The 25316-nt window shown below is 43.4% G+C and overlaps 1 protein-coding gene across 1 annotated transcript in view; it reads right to left on the bottom strand.

The window, feature by feature from the left end:
* Positions 1 to 25316, bottom strand: part of LOC124589362 (unconventional myosin-XV) — a 931914-nt gene that overhangs the window by 540846 nt on the left and 365752 nt on the right. The window contains exon 2 of the mRNA XM_047131550.1: positions 24533 to 24598. Coding sequence (XP_046987506.1) covers positions 24533 to 24553 — 21 coding nt within the window. The 5' untranslated portion in view covers positions 24554 to 24598. The remainder of the gene's footprint in view (positions 1 to 24532; positions 24599 to 25316) is intronic.

Raw genomic sequence — 25316 nt, 5'->3', positions numbered from 1 at the left:
TATACGTGGAGCTTGACGCTAAATCGTTTCCCCCCTTTATCGTTCTCTGAACGCTTGAAAACTGGCAGCTATCGGCGCTGTGCCTTCAGAGACAGGACACTAGCTGGTGAGGAAGCCTCCAGCAGCCTCTCGCAGACTAGTTCCTAGGCTACAGGTGGATATCCAACGCGGCGCAGCGCGCACACAGCGGTACTAATGAAGACGCGTCCCATGAGGCCGGCGCCGTAATTTGCGCCAAACGAGCGCCGCCTCCTTCTCGTCCCCCCTCCCTCGCTTTTTTCCCCTCCCACCCCGAGTCAGCAACGGTACTGCCTCCTCTGCAGCGGACGCAGCCTCTTCAGAGCGACAGGTGACGTCCCAGACCTTCCGCTTACGCACACTGCAACGTAGGTCGCAGTTTATTCTGTACTACTGAGACCACACGGAGGCTGGTGCAGTGGCCGCCAAAACTGATAAAAGCATATCAGTTAGCTTGTGTTTCATTATCACTGCTTATAATTACACAGTCAACTGATTATTTCGTGTCACGAGACAGAGCGGACTGGATTTCAGACTCCCCCGCAACAAAAAAATTGCAGGCTCCCACTGGGAATCGGAGCCGGGACTTCGACGTCAGCAACTAGCGACCGTAAGCGCTAGATCAAAGGAGCGATGAAGCTACTGGATACTTCTGTATACAGTGTTATTCACTACATGTTCAACTCAGAGCTTTTTTACAACCGTCCTTTCGACCTTCGATAGATGTCACGATACAGATCACACAACGAAGACGAAAATGGATTCATTACAATACTGGAAATATTTTCGAAACACTCTTGTAGTTGAGAATGGTGAGCTTATAAAACGTACAAGTCTACGTCCGCATGTTTAAAGATATGAATCTGAGACCTGTGCATCAAAAATTATGATTACAGACAGTGAAATAACAATATCTGAAGGTTCTCACCAGTAGTGCACAACCGCATTTAAGGTCAATAGCAATATCACAGGGAAAATATCATTAAATAAAGTGTTAGAACACCGTACGGAAAATTATATATGAAAAAGAGCCATAAAAGAAGTAGTCATATGAAAAAGATCTAATGCCTTAAGCCGTTAGAAGTGGTAGATATTAATGAGCGACTAGGAACATCGCAAAAAATGTAAACGAATCGAATAGAGCTCAACTACATAAACATTAAGTTTAACACTGTTGAATCAATGTAGCTCAGAGATTTATGAGAGAAGATGACATAGGATGAAGAGGTTCAAAACAAACAAAGCACTAAGAGAAACAAAAAAGCAGAATAAGAGCAGAGTACAGACAGTGAAAATTATGTGAAGGAACTCGCTAGTGGCCAAAAACAGTTAGTGTAGATAATATTAAAAATAACAGGGAAAATATATGATCGATTGTGGAAGGAGTTCTAACAGTGATTGTGATACGAGATGTGCCACGATTCTTTCAGTGGGTAGTTTCCACTGACTGTGAATCCTCTTCCATTAATTTCAGAATCACACGTACTCTCGACGGAGAGGTGGCAGATTTCTTTAAAGACCTGCGAACACAAGAGGTACAGCAATCTATGCTAACATCTCCCTTCTGCGACACAGAAGCAATAAAGGGTCACAGACTGACTTTCTTACCATGTCTGATATAAAATTTTGTACAGATCTGCCGCTGGCGTTATAATGAATCATATTTCTCTTTTCCAAACTCTTACACACATACAGAATAGCAGTCAGTTAGTCAAACAAATGGATCGCATCTCAGAGCATACAGTACCCCAGGAAAAATTATGTATTTTAATTGTAAACAATCAGATTTGATTGGTCAGTAACGTACAGAGCAACGACGTTTTTCGCGCCCGATGACCTATGCTCGCGGAAATTAAGAGAAAGTATTGTCCATAAGACGGTGATTTACGTGTAGAGCTGGAGAGACTTGTTTTCAAACTCTAGAGCTATCTGGGGGAGCTCCTCTCGCTGGCACAGAGAAATATCGCCGCGATGCCCTCAATGAGCCCCACTATTTACCATGGATGAAACAACCAAAATTCTACAACGATAAACAAGTTTCAGAGAGAATCCAAAAAAAAGCTGTGGTGTCTAATTTCGTTCTTTGGATCAATCTTGAGGACAGCAACGTTGCTGACTGGGTTTATAGCATCATTGGTCACTGTATTCCCTAAAACGTAATACCTGCCAAACGATGTAACACGATATCCTATATCTTGACTACGAACTACGTTGGCACTTTGTCTTGAATCGAAACGCTGCAAAACGTCGTCACTACGAGCACAGTTTTTTTCTTCCATTGGAACAGGAAGTCAATGTTACCGCACGATTCCCAGTCATATGACACATGCGATTTGGCAATATAATCTGTTACCACTCACCACAAAGTGATAACATATTGTAAGAAAACTGCTCAACAACTTGCAATTTTACTTGGGTTCTGTGCATGTTATTATCAGAGAACATTTTCACAAAGAGGCAGAGATGATGTCGAGTTTGTATGCAGCACAATGTCACACGTTTTGAGGAGGTGGTGTGAGACAAGATAAAGTTGGCTTTCCGATCACTAGGGTTAGGATTAGAAGAGAGTGTTGAGTCTGCAACGTAAACTAGTGCGTGGACAGGACGGCTTCGCAGCCACATCGGCGCTATTGTTGCGCGCACACGAACAGGTGGGTAGAGCGCCGGCGAGAGACTGGCGCATGCGCACACTCGCCTGCGGCGGGCGCTCGGCCGGCGTGACGGACACGCGGCTGGCGCCCCGCTTCCGCTGCCCGCGGCCCTCCCACGCCGTCCAGGGGCGCCCACTGTCGTCTTACGTAGTGTTCACACAGCGTCACCTAACTGTGCGACCTCGCAGTATGCTGTCCTCGATGGACCAACTCACACACATCCCATACGCCGGGACGCGTCTGCAAGAAGCGTGCTCCTCAGCGCCTGCTCTGACGACCTGTTGTTTTTATAGTCATTAGTCCGAAGACTGGTTTGATGCACTTCTCCACGACTTTGCAAGTCTCAGAATGTGCACAACTACTACATACTACATACACTACTGGCCATTAAAATTGCTACACCAAGAAGAAATGCAGATGATAAACGGGTATTCTTTGGACAAATATATTATACTAGAACTGACATGTGATTACATTTTCACGCAGTTTGGGTGCATAGATCCTGAGAAGTCAGTACCCAGAACAACTACCTCTGGCGGTAATAACGACCTTGATACGCCTGGGCCTTGAGTCAAACAGAGCTTGGATGGCGTGTACAGGTACAGCTGCCCATGCAGCTTCAACACGATACCACAGTTCATCAAGAGTAGTGACTGGTGTATAATGACGAGACAGATGCCCGGCCACCATTGACCAGACTTTTCAGTTGATGAGAGATCTGGAGAATGTGCTGGCCAGGGCAGCAGTCGAACATTTTCTGTATCCAGAAAGGCCCGTACAGGACCTGTAACATGCGGTCGTGCATTATTCTGCTGAAATGTAGCGTTTCGCAGAGATCGAATGAAGGGTAGAGCCACGGGTCGTAGCACATCTGAAATGTAACGTCCACTGTTCAAAGTACCGACAATGTGAACGAGAGGTGACCGAGACGCGTAACCAACGGCACCCCATACCATCACGCCGGGTGATACGCCAGTATGGCGATGACGAATACACGCTTCCAATGTGCGTTCAGCGCGATGTCGCCAAACGCGGATGCGACCATCGTGATACTGTAAACAGAACCTGGATTCATCCGAAAAAATGACGTTTTGCCATTCGTGCACCCAGGTTCGTCGTTGAGTACACCATTGCAGGCGTTCCTGTCTGTGATGCAGCGCCCAAGGTAACCGCAGCCACGGTCTCCGAGCTGATAATCCATGCTGCTGCAAACGTCGTCGAACTGTTCGTGCAGATAGTTGTCTTGCAAACGTCCCCATCTGTTGACTCAGGGATCGAGACGTGGCTGCACGATCCGTTACAGCCATGCGGATAAGATGCCTGTCATCTCGACTACTAGTGATACGAGGCCGTTGGAATCCATCACGGCGTTCCCTATTGCCCTCCTGAACCCACCGATTCCATATTCTGCTAACAGTCATTGCATCTCGACCAACGCGAGCAGCAATGTCGCGATACGATAAACCGCAATCGCGACAGGCTACAATCCGATCTTTATCAAAGTCGAAAACGTGATTGTACGCATTTCTCCTCCTTACAGGAGACACCACAACAACGTTTCAACAGACAACGACAGTCAACTGCTGTGTGTGTATGAGAAATCGGTTGGAAGCTTTCCTCATGTCAGTATGTTGTAGGTGTCGCCACCGGCGCCATCCTTGTGTGAATGCTCTGAAAAGCTAATCATTTACATATCACAGCATCTTCTTCCTGTCGGTTAAATTTCGCGTCTGTAGCACGTCATCTTCGTGGTGTAGCAATTTTAATGGCCAGTAGTGTACATACATGCAAACACGTTAACTGTATTCGAGCTTTAGCCTCCACTTGCAGTGTGTATCTGTCACACTTCCATAAAAAAAAAATCTGTTCTTCTAGCTATCCTTTCTTTCAGTCAAGACGTACCATAAATTCTGGTATAGTAAATTCGATTCAGTACCATTTCATTCTGGCTTTATCGCCGGCGCTCGCGATAGCTTCTGACTGCCTTGCTTAAAATCCATTTTCTTCAGATTGGAGAAATATAGAGACCTCTTCCCAAATCTAAAGAAAAATTCAATACGTTAGCTACATTTAATAAACAGGAATATTTGAAGTAATATGCGCCAAACGCAAAATCGTAACGACCCCTATTTTTCTGTGCAAAAGTTTCGGATTTCCCACAGTGTTTTACTCAAATACGAAATATAACAACAATTATGACCTTGAACGAAATGATGAGCACTTCCACTTGAAGCTGACTTAAAAGCTATATTACGTGCTTATTTTACGTGTACTAGCAGGATAAATTTGTACCTCTGTACCTCGGAAACAGATAAAGTTATCAACAAAATTTTCAAGATTGTTTAAGCTCGTGATCTTAGGAGTATGTCGTAAAAATTTCAGTCATTTGCTGTGCATAGCCGTCTTGGAATCCGCAGCCTCGGTTTTGGTAGCCAAGAGCCACGTTTTTGAGGTTTTTCTCGATACAAAATGTTCAAATGTGTGTGAAATCTTATGAGACTTAACTGCTAAGGTCATCAGTCCCTAAGCTTACACACTATTTAGCCTAAGTTATCCTAAGGACAAACACACACACCCATGCCCGAGGGAGGACTCGAACGTCCGCCGGGACCAGCCGCACAGTCTATGACTGCAGCGCCTCAGACCGCTCGGCTAATCCCGCGCGGCCTTCTCGATAAAAGATAAAGATTTTTGACAACGGGACTTCTTGATAAATTCCTAGAGAATGTACCGTTAAAATTTGAGCAATGTGCTGCGGTTAGTTATTTGGCTATCCGCTGCTGACGGAGAAACATTGTGAAAACGTTTTTGCGGTTATATTCCCGAAGCATCCATGAGCTGAATGGTACTTCCACAAGCCCATTAAGGCGCACCGAAGACTACATATAAAGCAAAAAGAACCAACCCGTTTGCTCCATTTGACGAAGCTAGAGGAAGAGAGTAATATTCAAAAATTGACCCTGTACTGTTGGATGGTAGCCCAAGGGCTATCCAAAACACTTGACCCTACCTTTCTATTGCTAATAGAACCCGAGGTATGAGTCTCGGAAAAATCCCCTGTTTATACGCGATGTTAAGGAACATATTTGTTGCCGATAAGGAAAGAAAAAATATTTTTGATTAAAATCGTGCGAGAAAGACTGCAGAGCTAACAAGACGCGAACGTCTTTCTACTGTTAATAGAACAGCTGCGCCTTGAGTGGCGGGTAACCGGCGATCTTAGTGTGTACCCGCAGGCGCCTACCTACATCCGCTCTGAACAGCGTGGCGAGTCGGCACGCAGACTACCGACTTTCATTTACGTAGTTGAGCGTTAACAGTGATACACAGCTATATGGATACGTAGACCGATGTGCAGTTCGTGTACGGTTTCACTGAATGCAGTGGAATATCGGCGCAACGACGCCTTTGTTGAGCTTCTCCCACAATGACGACAACCACGACACAGTCCTTTTGCATCTGTACATAGGCTTCTACGAGAAATTCGATGTATTATACGTTTTGGTTATGGTATATTACAGCCTTTTTGTCCGCCCCCGGTAGCTGAGTGGTCAGCGCGACAGAATGTCAATCCTAAGCGCCCGGGTTCGATTCCCGGCTGGGTCGGAGATTTTCTCCGCTCAGGGACTGGGTGTTGTGTTGTTCTAATCATCTTCACTTCATCGCCATCGTCGCGCAAGTGACCGAAGTGGCGTCAAATCGAAAGACTTGCACCGGCGAGCGGTCTACCCGACGGGAGGCCCTAGCCACACGACATTTATTTATTTACAGCCTTTTTGATTATTATAACGGTATTTGCAGATAAACTAGGGTAACAGGGGTAACAACCTAAATAAATCATAATTGCTCTGTAACGGCCTACCGGAGATTGTGGGTCCCTTATACGAAGGTATTCGGAAGGTATTCCTGAACAACTTCTGGAAGTTCATTGGTTGAGTTCTGGTTCACCGTGTATTGATGATTTTCTTTTTTGTTAGTAGAAATTTTACTTCGGTGGAAGTTGGAAATCGTCATAACGGACGTGTGTGTGTGTAGTGTATGTGTGTGTGTGTGTGTGTGTGTGTGGTGAAAGTGATGACGCAGTGAAAAATGATTTCAGGTGCCTTCGTGTTTTAGCTGTACCGTCACTTCGGTCTCTTCCGCAACTCGCTATAGTTTGCCGCCAGTGCGCCTCTCTAAATCGACACACGAAGCGGTACCCACCGCTCTCACCGTTACACATGCTTCCTGTCCGTGACGGAATAGAACGGTCACCACAAAGCACCGGGGACAACTGCATTATTCTCAAGTTGTCCGTTTGGATAGCCCACTGACCACCGTTCTGACGGCGGCACGAAGTACCGACAGAATTTGTCAGGAACCAAGTTGGTGTGCCCAAAGAGTTTGCACATTTCGTGCCCATATAATTTAACAGTCAGCGTACACAAAAATACTGAGATTATTCGCGTATTTCATTAAACGTCTTCACTATGTAGTTCACTTTCTCTGCAGCATCGCTTTTCATCCGGGTTCCACTCGAATGTGATACGAAAAACGATCGTATGGTACCGCAAAATCTCATTTTCTTTTTAAATACCATGTTCTAGAAAGTGATGCTTGACGCTGAAAGGACGGTTGAAAATGAAATATTGAGTACTTCAAGTAACAAGCAATTCCTGTATTCGTCTGTTCGGGTCATACGTTACATTTTCTTCACAGAACATTAACGTAATTGATATTTAAAAATGGCTGCATGCTGACCGTTAACAGATTAGTTCACGTAACACAAAACAGTGTTTAGTTTAATAGCTTTTGCACTGAATAAGCTAAAGAAGTTCCAGAACACATTTACATAGGACGTGAGACGTACACGTGTGCAGTCACTCGTTCCATCGAAACTCCGCTATTGCGATGTAATCCAACATGGAGCTGATGCTGATAACTCTTAGAACTAACCACGAGTTCTTGTGAGCCATGTATCTGCAACATCCGTTTATTTGATAATGTCAGTGGTTCACACGTTCAGTTAGGGTGACTGCGGCTAGGTGGCTTACGTGGCTACCGTGCGTACACTATGCCCCGCTTCATCGGCTCCTCAATGCGCATGCGTCCCATTACCTCGCATCAGAGATTAACCCAGTTCCATGCTATTTAAATACCCAGCTGTTTGCTGTGGAAAATAAAAAAATGGCTATGAGCACTATGGGACTCAACTGCTGAGGTCATTAGTCCCCTAGAACTTAGAACTAGTTAAACCTAACTAACCTAAGGACATCACAAACATCCATGCCCGAGGCAGGATTCGAACCTGCGACCGTAGCGGTCTTGCGGTTCCAGACTGCAGCGCCTTTAACCGCACGGCCACTTCGGCCGGCTGCTGTAAAATCAGATTTAATGCATATCAGCGAGTATGACTATTTTACATATCAGTTAGTATGATTGCTGGGTATGATAGACCTCAAAACAGTCTTGGTAAATGTTGAGCAATACCACACTTTTTACCCTGGCAGTCACACTCAGTTATTGTCCCTCTTGAGTAGAACACAACACACCTTTTCGCGACAGCACTCTTCTCGCTTGATGGTATGTGAATTGGGAAATGAGCCCATAGGTTTGGCTTAAGTCTCATATTGTTGGTTCCCGTTGATGGTGTCTGTGAACAGAGTACTCAAGTAGCTGTGAATTCACTAGCACAGTGATTGCCAACCCGAGTGATAAAACGAAATTTTTTGAGGGCTAAAAACAAAAGGGTCCACTTGTATTTCGGTCATGAAGCTGAATTATTTTAAAAGATCGTTACTATTATCACTATTTCCAAAGACTGTATCACTGATGCTAAAATTTACCAATACTTATTTTTTTTTTGCCCAAATACTGGCATTAACGTTGATAACACAATGTGGCGGAGGTTACAGATTGTGAAACAAATATATGAAGAATATCTTCGTCACAAAGTCCTCCCAATAAACACATATTTTGTACTTTGTACCATGCGTCTGTAACAGTAAAATACAGGAATATACATCACCTATGCTCAAATATCTCATGAAAACGCCTTCTCCAGGTTGTACGCAGTTGCTACAATAAAGAACTAATTGGTAGCACAACACATCAGTAAGTGTGTAAGGAGTACTACACTGCTGTAGGTCCTTCACTGAATTATTATTATTATTATTTCTGTTATTATTAATGCCACTCGTCACACATAAGCATTGGCAGCCTGAAGTCTTCCAATTTCTGGCAGTTCATAAGTAAGGAGTCCAGTAATGAAGTGATTTAAAAGTATTAGACATAAATATTGTGCAAACATTTTAATTTGGTTGACTTTAAATGAGAGTGCAGGGCTGGGTGAACAAGTGTCGCTAGGGAGATGAGTGGTTTAGAGGAAGTATGTTTCGTGACAAGTGGCTGCGCTCATTGTGGATAGTTACCTTCCTGCGAAGGAGCTGTAGGTAGCAGCCGGCCGCGGTGGTCTCGCGGTTCTAGGCGCGCAGTCCGGAACCGCGCGACTGCTGCGGTCGCAGGTTCGAATCCTGCCTCGGGCATGGATGTTTGTGATGTCCTTAGGTTAGTTAGGTTTAACTAGTTCTAAGTTCTAGGGGACTAATGACCTCAGCAGTTGAGTCCCATAGTGCTCAGAGCCATTTTTTTTGTAGGTAGCACTCGTGATGCACAGAGAATTGGGCTCTGAGCACTATGGGACTTAACTTCTGAGGTCATCAGTCCCCTAGAACTTAGAACTACGTAAACCTAACTAACCTAATGACATCGCACACATCCATGCCCGAGGCAGGATTCGAACCTGCGACCGTAGCAGTCGTGCGGTTCCAGACTGTAGCGCCTAGGACCGCTCGGCCCACAGAGAATTGCATCATTGTATAAAAAAAAGATTGTTACAAAACTAGCAGCTCCAATTGCCTCACTGACTCATTAGTTCGTGGTTTAACAAAAAATCTACAAAAACTAAGTAACGTTTTATGTTTCGTCATGTTAAAAATGAAATTTTCAAAGACCTTTTTTCATTGTTAAGCTATGTTTGGCTGCCAGTGTCGATGGTAGTGGGGGATGGAAGAGGTGGGGTGGGGTGGAGGAGAGATATTAACTAATATGTCATTACATTCAGGGGTAATGGTTTCAGGAAGGGTTAGGACCGCTGCTCTAGAAGCTGTTGTGAATTTTCCTCATCATCACCACCATCTACTCTCTTCCTCATGTTGGTTGTTTACTAATATCATCTACTACGTTATACACATGTCCTGTGTTTCGTTTTCAAATACATTTAAGAGCCGTCTGTTAGCCAGAAATTGAACTCCACGCTTTCATACAGTCATTCGCGAATTTGCGAACTGAGCTCGTCATACTGTTTAAATATATAGCAACTTCATGCTACTTCAGCTTGTCATTTTATGAGATTGGGTTAATTATCTGATCTTAATGGCAACTCCAGGTTTCACTTATCTGGTTTCAGCTGTACCCATTCATAAAACAAAGGCATTCTCGATCTTCTGCTTTGTTCCTGCAGTCGCCGCCCGTTGAAGAAGGTAATCTGCATTCTGCGCACAGTTCAATATCCTGCTGCATTTACGAAAAACTATCACTTCATTTTCTCAATGTCATAACTTTTTCCTAAAAATTTAACGTATACGGCAAGGGCCCTTCTATCAAACAGTGAAGCAAATATACCATCATATCTCCTTTACGCTTTTTTCCCATCTCATTTCTACAGTCAATTGTGCCGCTTACTTTTATTGTATCTTTATTTCTTCTGTACTGTCACGTTCCTCTTTCTCTTCTTATTCTACCCTTTTCTCATATACACCGCTGCCATCGCTCATAGTTTAAATTTACCTGCCTGTGATTTGTCTTTGTTGTTCCTCTTATCATGAGTATAAGCTATGTATTTCAAGCGGCAGCTTGTGTCGCTTGGGCTTTAAACAGGCCCTGCCTATAATATATTCACAAAGGACTGGATCTGGCTCTTTAGATCTTTCTGCACGGCTCTGACACTATTATCAACATTAAAATTCTTGTTGGTAGTCCCACGCCCTGTAGAAACTGTATGAACAGTACAAAACCGAGATGATGGTTGCTTGATGTTGCCATCGTCTGTTTCAAACGGCAGGTTATGAACCACAACCAATCTACGATTCAATATAAATCCGCCAGTGTCAGCGACAACACCTCGTGTTTACAGTAAGGAGCGACTAAAGGAATACCTTTAAGAAAGTGGAATGTTGGTCTATACATGACAAAAATCTTGTACCTTGTACACCAAGGTGATTAAAATAAATCAGACTAAGAACAGCCGACCAGTTGCAAAGGATAAAGTAATCTTTACCTAGGTTTCAATAGATATAAATCTATCTTCTTCAGAAGACGGCAGTATTATAACATGAAGTGATATGTCCTTATCGTTTAGGCAAACATCCCCATAGTTACATTAATCATATAAAATATATCCCTGAAAACAGGGTTTGTCAAACAAATAAAATAGGTACATAGAAGTTGCAGAGCGCCTAAGCGACTCTGATAACTTAGGCGCTCTGCAACTTCTATGTACCTATTTTATTTGTTTGACAAACCCTGTTTTCAGGGCTATATTTTATATGATTAATGTAACTATGCGGATGTTTGCCTAAACGATAAGGACATATCACTTCATGTTATAATACTGCCGTCTTCTGAAGAAGATAGATTTATATCTATTGAAACCTAGGTAAAGATTACTTTATCCTTTGCAACTGGTCGGCTGTTCTTAGTCTGATTTACGTGGAACCGTTGCTGTAGCGCAGCTATGTTTAAAGTACTGTGATTAAAATAAGTCACACACGCAAGAGGCATGCAGTAGAAGCATTAATTGGTGTTCTTTGGGCCTGTACGTCCAGGTATCAGGAACGTGTTCCAGGTTTATATCAAACTCCTGTATCATAAGCTGCAAACGTTTAGAAAGCACATGTTTAAAAATGCCACCTCTGTATGAATACTTTCGACCGTCTGTGTGAATCATAGGAAGCTGATGCTGGTGAACAAGGTGACACAAGGCGGAGACAGGTCGGGCTCTTAGCCAGACTACACACCGAAGTACCGTCTTCTGGGAGACAGCAGTTTCAGTCGCCCATGCAGCGCCTCTCCGACTTTCTCCGAGGAAGCACGGCGTCAACGACTTCCGCAAGACGAAGCTGGCTTACACTCAAGTTGCGGTGTAAGGAGCACGGCACCTACCCTTTAAATAAAATGCGCCACGACCGTTCTGGAGGCTGTGCAGCGAAGACAACGAACATACTCACTCTCACTTCTGTTAATCTGCCGTCCCAACTTGCGATGTTTAACAGCACACGCTGTGATTTCTTTGACTCTTTACATGCGCAACTTACCACTGATGGGATGTTCACAGATGTCAGCAGAATTCACTTCGCTTTCTCCTTAGCTTTCTTGGGACGTTACATGAAATCAGCTAGTTAAGTCGGCACAAATACTACTAACAAAAAGAAGTTCGTTTGAGCGGCCTAGAAAAGTTTCATTACAGTGATATCCACCATTATAGGCGAGCGATGGCTCCATTTGAGTAAAAATGAACGACGAGGGCACATAATGCTATCGAATCATAAAAAGCTGGCTTTCATAATCTACAACGAGCAAATTAACCAATTTTTCTTAAATCATAATGTATTTAGAATGAAATTTTCTGTGGAAGAAGGGTGTGGCTTACAATATATAGCACGTGGAAGTTAAACTGTTCAGACAAGAAGAGAATAGCTTTTGAAATGTGGTGCTACAGAAGAGAAGATTGCATTGGTAGATCGAATAACAAATGAAGAGGTACGCATAAGGATTGGAGAGAAACGGCGTTTATGGCATAATTTGACTAAGAGAAGGAAATGGTGGGTAGGCCACTTTCTAAGGCATGAATGAAATGTCAGTTTGGTATTATAGGGAAGTGTGGGGGATAAAAATTGTAAGAGATGTATCCAGAGTAGACCACAACAAGCATTTTCAAACGCATGTAGGTTGCACTAGTTATGCACATACAGACTAGCCTAGAGACCTGCATAAAACCAGTCTTCGGAATGGAGACCATCATAACACCACGTCAACTTCGAACCTTTGAGGTTTTTCACAGCAACAAATTCTTCAATCCGTATTTTAATTCGGACAGTGTTTTACAAACTTAAAACCAGGCGCAAGCGACTGCCGCAGGTTAGAACGTGATCGCGCTGAAGAGAGAACGGGCGTTTCGCTGAATTTTACGAGCACGACAAGATCGCCTCGCCTACGGCCTCGGATGCTCACGTTTGCACAGACACTTTCTCTAAATGGTTCGTAAATGTCTTGCAGGAGTTTCACAAGGCCCACCAAACACTGTAGCCAAAGCTTAGGGGTTGATCGATGCCTCAGAACGTTTTGTTGTGACGCCAGGGAATTTTTTCTAAACAATGTGTGGGAATTTACGTAATTAGAGGTTCTACCAGAACGCAGTTCTTTGTGAACTACCATAGGCGATAGAAGGGAACCGACGGGAATCTCCGTGACTCAAGGAGAAGCCGGCGCTATAATCGCTACCCTGATCTGGCTGAAAGGTCCGTCCATTAAACTTTTTCAGGAGTCGTTTGAAACGTGAAATCGCAGAGTCGTCTGCAGGTACTTGCGCAGTGATATTGGCGACATTCCGGCCCTTATCGTTGATCCGCCGAGCGGATCCTATCCTGGGCCGACGCAACCCCCTCCCCCCACCCATCACCAAACCCGAACCTCGGAAGCGGTGTGTTAATGCGCGCGGCTATCCGGAGGGGTCAATAGACAATAATAATAATTATATCAAATATTAAGAGTAACAACAATACACTCATGTTCAGAAAAAAATAGAACACCCTGAACGACTTGAGATAGGTCGTTCATATTCACAGAGCATGTACGTTAGTGTATTCTGCAGAAATGATTAGCCTTTGAACCATGTCGGCCCGGGGGTTCAAGGTCAACATCGATATGGCGGCGCAACACCACCTACTGGTAAATGTGCCTGCTGCTCTCGTTGTCACAATAAACCGAAGGAAATGGACCACTGTTACTCGAGCAGACGAGCAGAGTGCCTCGCAGACGTATGCGCGAACTGTACCATCAAGTCAGTGAGTTTGAAAGACGGCGTATTATTGGCATGAGAGAATGTGATGCATCCATCCGGGAAACTGCTGCTCGTATGGGACGAAGTGTTTCAGCAGTGCAACGGGTGTGCAGACTGGTTCACGCAAGGCCGTAGAACACGACGAGATGCCCCTCCCCCTCCCCCCCCCCCCATTCGAATGGCATTGCGGGAGAGATCTGCGACGTCCTCGCTGCTGGCCCAAAAGTGGAGCAGTGCAACACATCCTACACTGTCAGGGATGACAATCCGTCGCCACTTGTTATGGCATGGGTGGCATGGGTTACGTGCGCGTCGTCCACTTCTCCTCCTACCTTTGACGAATGTGCAGAAATATGCTAGACGGCGGTATATAATGACGTCATTGGCGACAGGATGGCATCAGATAGTGTTTTGGGCGAAACCAAGTTCTGCTTGTTTGAAAACGGTGTCCGCATTTTGATTCACCGCAGACAGGGAGCGACATCACAGTCACTGCATTCGCACAAGACAACAGCGCCAACTCAAGCACTTACGGTACAGGTGTGCGACCCGGAGCCGTACCCATTGTGCACAACACACTAGACGCCATTTTTCAGCAAGAGAATGTACGGCGACTTGTTGCTGCACGAACACGTGCCTTCTTGGTGTCACAGGATGTCAGCCTTTTGCCTTGGTTCACCAGATCACCAGATATGTCGCCAGTCGACCCAATGCCAACCGCCCGAACTTTGGGGCAAGGTGAATACAGCATAGATGGCTATACCACAGGACGCCATTTGCGCATTAAACGCGTCGATGCCATCGCGCATTGAACAAATTATCAAGGACTATGGCGAATTCTGTGCCTGCTAGGCAACAGGACAGATGCTGAATTGAGATAACTGAAATGCGGATTATTTCTACAGAACATACTAGTTTACATGTCTTCTGAATATGGAGATGAGTATTATGCGACTTAACTTCTGAGGTCATCAGTCGCCTAGAACTTAGAACTAATTAAACCTAACTAACCTAAGGGCATCACACACATCCATGCCCGAGGCAGGATTCGAACCTGCGACCGTAGCGGTCGCTCGGTTCCAGATTGTAGCGCCTAGAACCGCACGGCCACTCCGGCCGGCTCTTCTGAATATGATTGTCCTGTCTCTCGTCGTTCAAAGTGTTCTGTTTTTTTTTCTGAATATGAGCGTATTAACTACTTCAGCACATCTGACTCGCCGGACAGTGTGGCCGAGCAGTTCTAGGCGCTTCAGTCTGGAACCGCACGCCCGCTACGGACGCAGGTTCGAATCCTGCCTCGGGCATGGATGTGTGTGATGTCCTTAGGTTAGTTAGGTTTAAGTAGTTCTAAGTTCTAGGGGACTGATGACCTCAGATGTTAAGCCCCATATAGCTCAGAGCCATTTGAACCATTTTGAACATCTGAAGCCATGATTAAATAAATCAGAAACAAATGACAATGACAGAAAGTAAAATTTAAAAGATACTGATAGTAACTTTGCTGAAAGGAAAGCTGATTGTTTCAATAAAGTGCTCTGTAGGTAAGAGCAGATAAAAGTGAGGGTGGACGAGGGTTTTGACTAGAGTGAGATGCACAAGAGAAGTTTGTAGAAAATACAGCTATTGTGATACAAGGTGAACCATAAGACGTGTATTAGAGTTGGAAAGGAGTGTAGCTCCTTTACAATTTCGATAAAGGTCGTTGCAAAGTCAGGTTCGTGGTACAGGGAATGTTATTGAAGAGATGCTTCTGTGATTTAGTGGTTTGTAAAGGAGTTGGTAAATATGATGAAACGAAATGATTGAGCACATTGTAGAGCAAACGTAGGGTGCGATAATCTCTACACTTATTTGCATGTAACCATGTTACTGTTTGTACTCGAGAGGCGAACGTCGAAAATGTACGACAGGTGCACACGAGTTAATGGACAGTTCCACCCGGCGTGAGCTGTCTTATGAAAGTCCTTGTAAAAGAGGGTAACCGTAATCAAGAAGTTCGAGTTGGTGCTAGAGATTCTACAAGGTATTTTTACGCTCAAGAGGAAATACGTTTTTATATTTCTGTTATACGTGGAGGCCAGACTGAGATGACTTACCGACTAACAACGGATCACAGAAAACAGTGATGATGATTGGCCTTAAACGTTCTACCGACACGAGTACCGCATTTGCCGAAGATGGACGACTTAGCATTGGAATTAACTGTACATCTAAGGAGGGGAACTCAGTAAGGGTTCACCATTCTGTACAGAGAAAAAGACAACAATTTTAATGCAGCAGACACAGGAGAATATTGTTTCTAAAGGGAGTATTTTAGAGCTCAACGGACGACACATATTTTGTGTAAATTAGGGTCTGCGCTAGATGACCGCTTGCGGACCTTTACTGACTCAAAAATATCGCTTATGATAAGTCGTGTTTAACGACCAGTCGAGGACGAGATGAGAACAGAGAACAAACCTGGGTTGGACAAGGACGGGATAGGAAATTGGGTGTCTGCTTTCCAGACGAGCTGCACCGGCGATTGCCTCGGTGGATTTTAGAGAAACCACGAAATAAGCCAGCTCTGAATAGCAGGACAGAGATCTGAACCCCCGCACCTCCCGAATGAGAGCCCACCGTCTAAATCACTGAGCCTTACCGTTCGCTGTGGGAGGTTTCACGCCGAGAACGATAGAAAAAATGGTTGAAATGGCTCTGAGCACTATGGGACTTAACATCTGAGTTCATCAGTCCCCTAGAACTCAGAACTACATCTGAGGTCATCAGTCCCCTACAACTTAGAACTACTTAAACCTAACTAACCTAAGGACATCACAAACATCCATGCCCGAGCCAGGATTCGAACCTGCGACCGTAGCGGTCGCGCGGTTCCAGACTGAAGCGCCTAGAACCGCTCGGCCACTAAGGCCTGCGAGGACGATAGGTACCGGTACTCGTGCGTTAAGCACAGAGCTCCAAATGGGCTATGGGTACTGCGCAGATGGAATGAGTTTGCTGGCAATAGATTGTAGTAAACTGGTGCAAACAGGAAGTCATATTTCTTTCTTTATAAAAAAAAATGGATATTCGGGTATTTAGCCAAACAGTTCGCTCATTAGTATTACCTAAATGCTCTGCATCTATATCTATACCTATGTTCGCAAGCCACCTTACGGTGCAACGTGGATGCTACTTTGTGTACCAGTGTCACTTCCCCCTTTCCTGTTTCAGTCGCGAATGGTCCGTGAGAAGAATGATTGCTGGTGAGCCTCCGTGTGAGCTCCAATTCCTTTAAATCTACCTTCGAGGTCTTCTCACGAGATATACAAAGGAGGAAGCAATATATCTCTTGACTTTTCTAGGGACGTATGCTCTCAGAATGTTAACAGTAAACCACACCATAATGCTGAACGCCTTTCTTGCACCGTCTGCCACTGTATTTGGTAGAGGCATCCTCGTGACGGTTTCGCGCTTACTAAAAGGACGTGTAACGAAATACGCTGCTCTTCTTTGAACCTTCGTTATTTCCTGTATCAGTTCTATCCGGTATGGACCCCACACTGAAGGGCTGTTTTTACCGTATTTACTCGAATCCAAGCCGCACTTTTTTTCAGTTTTTGTAATCCAAAAAACCGCCTGCGGCTTAGAATCGAGTGCAAAGGAAGCGGAAGATCCGAAAAATGTTGGTAGAGGTGCCGCCACAACCAACTTCTGCGTCGAATAAATGTAGCGCTACACAGGCATGCTTTGCAAAAAAACACGCCAAAACCTCTGCGTCAGTAAATAAATTAAGAAAAAAGGTAGAAGACGACCTTTTTCTCCGCCCCAAGTTTTGACCACAGCATTTTCATACTTTATACAACGAAGTAAATAGAAATTGCGTATTGTTCAACTTCGATTGTAGCAGCCTTTCAAATATTCGTAGCAACAAAAATAAATTTCTTTACACAAAAATACCAACAATGCCCAAGGCTTTAGGATTGTTGCACGAGTTGATACGCTGGGGCTCATTAAGATTTCACGTAGCGGCACCTATTGCTCTGTGGAATTTTGTGAAGTGCTTGTTGGTGTTAGTGAACCATAATGAAGCGCTTTCTTTATAGTGCCAAATTAAAGAGGGGACTTATTTCTTTTGTGGAAGAAAGTTCTAATCGTGCTGCAGGTCTACGATACGGGATTGATGAGACCAACGTCAGGCGATGGCGACTGCAGAGAGATAAATTATTTGAATGTTCAAGTAGCAGGAAAGCACTTAGCTGGACAAAGTGTGGCCAATATCATGCACTAGAAGTGATTAAAAATGAATTTGTTAAGAAACAGCGTCAGAAATTCCTGCCTTTGAACGCTGAAATTTTAAAAATTAAAGCACATGAAATTGCTAGAGAGCAAAAATCGAAAATTGTAAGGCTAGACGCAGCTGGATTGATCTGTTTATGAAGCGCTGGTGTTTATCACTTCGCAGGCGAACTTTAGTTGCACAGAAAGGGCCGAAAAATTATGAAGAAAAACTTGCGGAATTTCAGCGCTTCTTGATTAGGGGGCGCACAGAAAAGCAATACCTTCTTGGTCAGATGCTGACCAAACTCTCGTATATTTTGACATGCCGCCAAATTATACGGTTGACGCCAAAGGAAAGAAAGACATAAGTGTTCTTTCGTCAGCGGTGAAAAACCGCGGATGTCCGTCATGCTTGCTTGCACAGCAGATCGACATAAATTACCCCCATTCATAGTTTTCAAGCGAAAGACTTTACTGAAATCGGAAGTGTTTCCAAAACCGTAATTGTACGAGCAGACGAAACTGGGTGGTTTTCGGAGGACATGGTGCTGGAATGGATTAGACGTGTGGGGAATCGTCGTCCTGGCGCAATGTTTGGTTTACACAGTCTGTTGGTATAAGATGCAAAACGGACCTGGCAGTAATTCCAGGTGGGATGACGTCAATTCTACAACCACTTGACGTCTGTTTGAATAAACCATTTAAGGACAAGCTTAAACACATATAGACAGACTAGCTTTCGAAAAGCGACAGACAACTGACACCAACAAGACGCGTAAAACGTGAAAGTTTGTCACAAATGTGCCAATGGATTTATGATGCTTGGAAGTCTGTTCCAAATCGGACTGTGCAACAAGCATTTAAAAAAATGTTCGATATCCAGTGCACTGGATGGTACCGAAGACAACGCACAGTATGAAGAAATGAGCAACAAAGAATCGAGTGATAGTGATTCAGAATCATGACTGATATTTTAAACATTTCGTATAAGATGTATTGCAAACCTAATAAAATTTTGTTTTAAATTTCAGAGTTTAATTTCTAAGTTATTTTCATTCTTATTTTATAAGTGTTGCTACTCTGCATTGCGCAGGATAGAAAGCGGGGAGAGCTGCATCAAACCAGTCTACGGACTGAAGACAACAAGAACACACTCTGTTTATCACTAAAATTTTACTACGAAAATCCGACTGGCAAGACTGTTTTGGATGTGTGTCAATATGGCCAACTCTACGTTCTGAATTTTTTCCTACCTGTGGCAAGAGATGGTTGCTAACAGGAACTTTTATGAATCGTGAATCACATGCAGTGTCCTCTTCACCATAAGAATAATACGAATGTAAACATTATGTCTTGTATTCTTTCGTGTTTGCTGCTATCTCATTTAAATCCTGTCTGCCTAATAAACTAGGAAACTAGAGCGAGACAACAGCAAACGCGGAAGTATATACATATCATGTCATGTTTATATTCGTATTATTCTTATGCTGAATAGTGATACAGTCAGAAATAAAGCACGGCAACTGACTCGATTTTTAAATCTAAGATGACTAATTTCTGTGCAGGATGTAATGTACTAAAGAGGCGTCTGCAAAGATTTTCAAACGGAGAAAAATTTTCGCTAAACTCTCGTTCAGAACATGTTCTATCATACGCAGTCTATTATTTGGTTCTTGTTGATCATTATCAAAGAAATCAGCGGTGTAAGTAACAACAAATAGAAATCTCTTGACATCTGAGACAATCCCTCTCTTCTTTTTATTCTAAGCGTGTACAAAAGCAAGCCATGCCGCGAGCGGCGACAGGTCGTAAACACTCATTATCAGAATGCGACAAACAATGCATGACACAGTACAATAATGCGTTTTCAGCTTAGAGTGATGTTAACAAGTGTAACAAAGAGAACGGCACTTATCAGGTCAAAGCAAAATAAGCAGTCGATTCAAACCAGACAAAGCACGTGAAAAAGGAAGGGTACCCGTATAAAAACGGACGGAGCGCCTGACGCATAGCAATGGCTACCTGGTAAAGCTTAACTGCTAATCTTACGACTGGAACCAAACTACTGTAGCTGCATCTTCATCCAATCGACCTATACTGTGTCTCATGTTACAATGGACCAACTTTGTTTCGATTTGGAGGTGCAGTCTATAACTTTTCTCTCCCCTTGAATTTCGAGTCTCAAATTTCAGGTGCGGCTTTGATTCGGGAATTTTTTTCCCCTTGATTTCGAGTCTCATTTTTGAGATGCGGCTTGTATTTGGGTGCGGCTTAGATTTGAGTAAACACGGTAAGAATCGGTCAAACCAAAGTTTTGTGATATACCTCCTTTGAGGCTGGACTACCTTTCAAGAAATTTCTTCCAGTTAATCTCAGTCTAACATGCGCCTTCCACGCTGTTATTTTTAAGTGTACTTTCTACTTCGTTCCGTACGCGTAGTCCAGATATTTAATGGATGCGATTGCTTCCAGTGATTGTTCTGCAAGAGTGCAGTCATGCAATACGGCTCTTTCCGCAGACTTATGTGCAATACGTTACACTTTATTACCTCTAGGGACAAATTCCAATACCTATCCTCTGCAAGTGTTCCTGCATTTTGCTATAGTTTTCCAGGATTGCGACATCTCTGTATACAACAGTATCATCCGCGAACAGCCTCATGGAGCTTCCTAGGTTATCCATAAGGTCATCTTTTCAGCCCAGTTCACAGATTAATATTACATTTCAAATGTTTCAAAGTATTTTCTTTATCGCAGTGGAAGCCCACACACATTTCCGCAGCGGAATTCGAGCATGCGACTGCCCAGGCCCGGATCCAAAGGGAGTGGGAGTGGCGGCAGGGGGCGGGGGTTGGTGAGCAAGGGAGTCATCGCGCGCGCACACACACACAGACACACAGCAAAAATTCTCTTTCAGACACTGAAGTAGAGTCAGAACTTCGAGTCTCTGAAACGACAAGAATTGTAGAAAATTACGAGCTATGCGAACACTGGATACTTTTCATTTGCTTGCCCACGTGGATGAACACGTGCTTTGACCAGCTGTGGACAACGTTCCAGCCAGCTAAAGGCGCCCACTCACAAGCTGACCGTACCTGCCGCCAACAACATATCCGACACTTTTTTTCAGTCCACTGGTAGAAACGCCAATCTACAGAACAAGAACAACAGAAAGATTGGCTTTTCCGGAAGTGGGCGGGAACGACTGATGGATACAGCATTCCGTCCATTTACACGCTCGAGTACCATAGTCTGCAAACTGTGTTCTCTGTGATAGTGGTAAGTGAATACTGATAACAGTGACAGGCCATTAGATTTTTATATTGCGTAAATTATGACACTGTCAGATTTGTGAAAGTGTTGCTATCTTAGTTCTTAAACCAACTCCATGACATATGTAAATCTCAAATTTTCTGACGAATGCATTTCAGATTAATTTACAGGAGGCTATGTTAAAGCGATGTGCTAAACATCAATGTAAAAAGATTATTATTACTAATATTAGTTTTGTTGTTTTCACTAGAAGACACAATCATAAGAAAAGCATTTGCAGTAAAGTACCTAACACAGTGGATCTTTGCAAACCAGAGCGAGAACCTAGCCATAGACACCAGCCGCGGTATCTCTGAAAGTGCTTACTACCCCTGCAAAAAGCTAGTCCAAGTACCTCTCCAAGAATCTAAGAATCCGACACTACCAGTCGGTAGTAAAACCCGCTCTTCTGTATGCCTCAGAGTATCTGGTAATGGCTAGGAAAGGCGCACTCATGAAACTGGAGATCAAGAAGAGGAAGATCCTGAGGAGGATACTAGGACAAGGGAGAGAAGAGGAACGCATCTACAGAATCCGGCACTACGACGTGCTGTACTGACACCTTCACGTGTGTAAGGAAACGGCGACTGGCCTTCTACGGACATTTGATCCGCATTAATCCCAAAAGACTCACCACAAGAATCCTCGCAGTGACAGGTAGAAAGAAGGCCTCCTAGAATAAAAGGACTGCATCGATAAAAATGGATCTGGAACAACCGGAGATCCCATTGGGGAAAACAAAACATCGATTGTGGTTCTGGAAAGATACCCGATAGGGAGTTTTCCCAATGTCGCTCACCATTAAGTAGACCACAGGGACCAATTGGGGGGAAGAAATAAATCTGACTCACAGCCTGAAAATGAAGGGCTGCTGTAAGAAGAAAATTTTTACCGAAGAGTAGATACGAGCCTCGTGCTCCCCAGTAGGCCCAGATGACAACGGCGAAGAAGAAGAAGAAGAATGTTTTATTATTATTATTATTATTATTATATTAAGCATTTTATTGTGGTTATTAAAATCCTAGTCATCTACCAGTCCGGATAGCCGTGCGTGCTAAAGCGCCGTTTCCAGGCGGTGACGTGTCCCAACCCCGAATCGTATCCGCCTGGTCTGAGTTTTGGAAAACTTGGAAATCTGTAGTGAGTTCCTAAAACTAACTTACGCCAAGGACAACACACACACCCATGCCCGACGGGGACAGACTCCCGAACCGTGGCAAGACGCCCGAGACCGCGTGGCTTCTGAGTTGTCCTTTCAAAAACACACTACCTTCATCGGCGCCTGCTAATCCAATACCACACGATTGGTTTATCAACTCACCTGACAAGGACAAATATTCAACTTTTGCTTCTATTTCTCTTATGTTCTACTGACATGAATTCTTTCATTTATTTTAACAACCGTTTTTTTCTGACAGCGTCGTGTGATGCATGCTGTATTCATTCCATTCATCATTTTTTCCACAGTTCAAGTATCTTCTCTAACTTCCGCTAATCCTCATTGCATATAAGAATGGGCCTTGTTTCGTATGAAACTTTGCGTAAGTCTTAAAAACTTATTTTATCTGCAGTATTTTAAAGGAAACACATATATTTTGCAATGAGAGAAAGGAGCGCAGAATATTACTTGGTATCGATGAAAGCACGAGGATTATCAAATGGCTTGGCATGTTTACTGCGATACGTAGTTGCGAGGTGGTGTGAACAACGAGGAAGAATTTCTTAGCATCAAAGAGGTTCCATATACATGTTGAACACTATTATCTAAGTCTTAGATACAGTGTGTTCCGTGACCAGTTCGAAAACAATCTAAGCATTTTATTTCAAACATCCAGTTGCATGTGGAAGTCTAAACTTTTTCTAAATCTTCGAACACGACTAATATCTGCAAGGGACACAAAAGAATTAATTATCTTTTAGATGATACAATAATTCACTTTTTATAAATAATACACTGTAAGTGTGAAAATTTCCCTAAAAGAGAGACTGCAACTAACATTCGTTTAAGTCAGTGGTAGTCAACCTGATCCCTACACCCAGTAGTGTGTGTTCCAACTTTCATGGCGGGCGGTACGTAGTTGGGGTTTAAAAATAGTTTCCTTAGGTTTTATAAAATTCTGACATAAAATGTTTGCTCAGTAATTATTATTGTATGCCTTAACTTTCTGCAATTCCCGTGCGCCCCCCCCCCCCCCCTCCACCCTTGCGGAGCCACCCCCATTGCAACCCGCGCCGACTTCGTTCGTTTCTTTCGTCAATCAACTCGACTGAATCGAATTATCGAGTACTTGTACTTTCCTATGTAGCAGACGCTTCCGCGTCATCGTATTTTATACGTTTCTGTCTGGCACATAGATTGCTAACACATACCTACGAGAAAAGTCGCAGCCATTCTACTGAGCTCGATACGTTATTCTGTCAGGCAATTGTTCAAGGAAAGTCGCGAATATTCTACTGTTTAGTGATTAAAAAGAGACTAATGGGAGAGATTCTTCAATACAAGCAAACGAGCATAAACACCCTTAATGATCGTGATTTTGTTATGCAAGCGTTGTCTATTTGTCCTAGATCTGACTATCCTACTTAAGCACACGCTGTACAAAATATTTGCTTGTCTGCCTGCATTTATTGCTACAGTAGAAAGAGGCTTTTCAAGATTGCGGCCTACAAAGACATGGCTGAGGTAGACACTGGAGGGGGATCGACTTAATGGCTTAGCTCTGTTGAACGCTCACCCTGACATTGATTGTCCTATTGACGATGTAATTAACCAATTTGCCAGGAAGAATAGGCGCATAGCACTCATCATTTAAGGAAGAGAACTATAATTGTAACTTTTTTATATCATAAGATGGAATTGTCTTGTATACGTGCATAATCAGTTTAAATAAAACTTTCTTAAACTTTGCATGTGACTTGATTATTTTTTATTACGGTAAAAGTAAAGGTAGTTCAAGATATCTTTAGCGTCCCCTCCTTGAGGTTTTTCTGTATCCGCCACTGGGTCAATGTCATTAATTTACTTTCGAGTGTAATATGAATTTACTTGCTGTTCAAGAAACAGAACGTAACCGTCAAATTCTGGTATGAAATACACCCCGTGCAAAGAAACTGAGCGCAGTAAAGCACCGACAAAAGTAGCGTATGAACTGTAAGAAACGCTGTATACGATGTAAATCAAGACAGTACTTACTTTCTCCAACTCGCCGAGCATGGCGCTGCAGTCGTTGTGTGCTGCTGAGGCTGACTGTCACGACATCTATGAAAGAACAGAGAAAACAAGTGTGAGAACGAATGATATTTGCTGGAGTGGAACGCGCACACTTTTTTTATTTTTACTGCCACATCGCCTTAGTTATTTCGGTTATTAAACAAAAATATTATTGCAAAAAATGAAGACTTCTTGAAATTGTAACTGAATTAGTTTCCGTCATAGAAATAGTTGTAAAAAATATTTCAAATGTTATCAGAAGAAGTTCAGTCAAGAGTTGGACTTCCTTGTGTAGTTCAACTTTTTCAGTTTTGTGTAAAATTGTTCCCACTTACGAGCTGAATACTTACAATCGGCCTATACATTTATTTCTGTTGGCAGGAGTTCAACTTCATAGTTATTCATTGTCTGTAAGGATTTGCATATTTAAGAATTGAACGTATAACGTGCATGTTAGAGGCAGTGGATATTTTGACACGTTTCTGAATTAGTTCATTCTATGTCGCTAATATTTGTTATTTCTTATAAAGCAACAATAATGTCTGCTATCTAGCCTAAAATCTTTGATAAAATCTACTTATACCGTAAATATTTGTGTGGCTCGGCGACTCAGTGAACCACAGCTTCTCACTAGCACAACAGGTGCCGGGCTTGAAGTTCTCTTCGCCTGCTAGACGCAGGGTTTCCTGAAGTGTGTTCCGCGGGAAGTGAATACGTGCTCCGCGAAAAACTATTAAGAAGGTGAATTTTTTCGGAATTTTAACGA

This window comes from Schistocerca americana, chromosome 2 (assembly GCF_021461395.2).
Source record: "Schistocerca americana isolate TAMUIC-IGC-003095 chromosome 2, iqSchAmer2.1, whole genome shotgun sequence".
Lineage (NCBI taxonomy): Eukaryota > Metazoa > Arthropoda > Insecta > Orthoptera > Acrididae > Schistocerca > Schistocerca americana.
The sequence above is the reverse complement of the archived record's forward strand: the minus strand, read 5'-3'. Positions and strand labels throughout refer to the sequence as shown.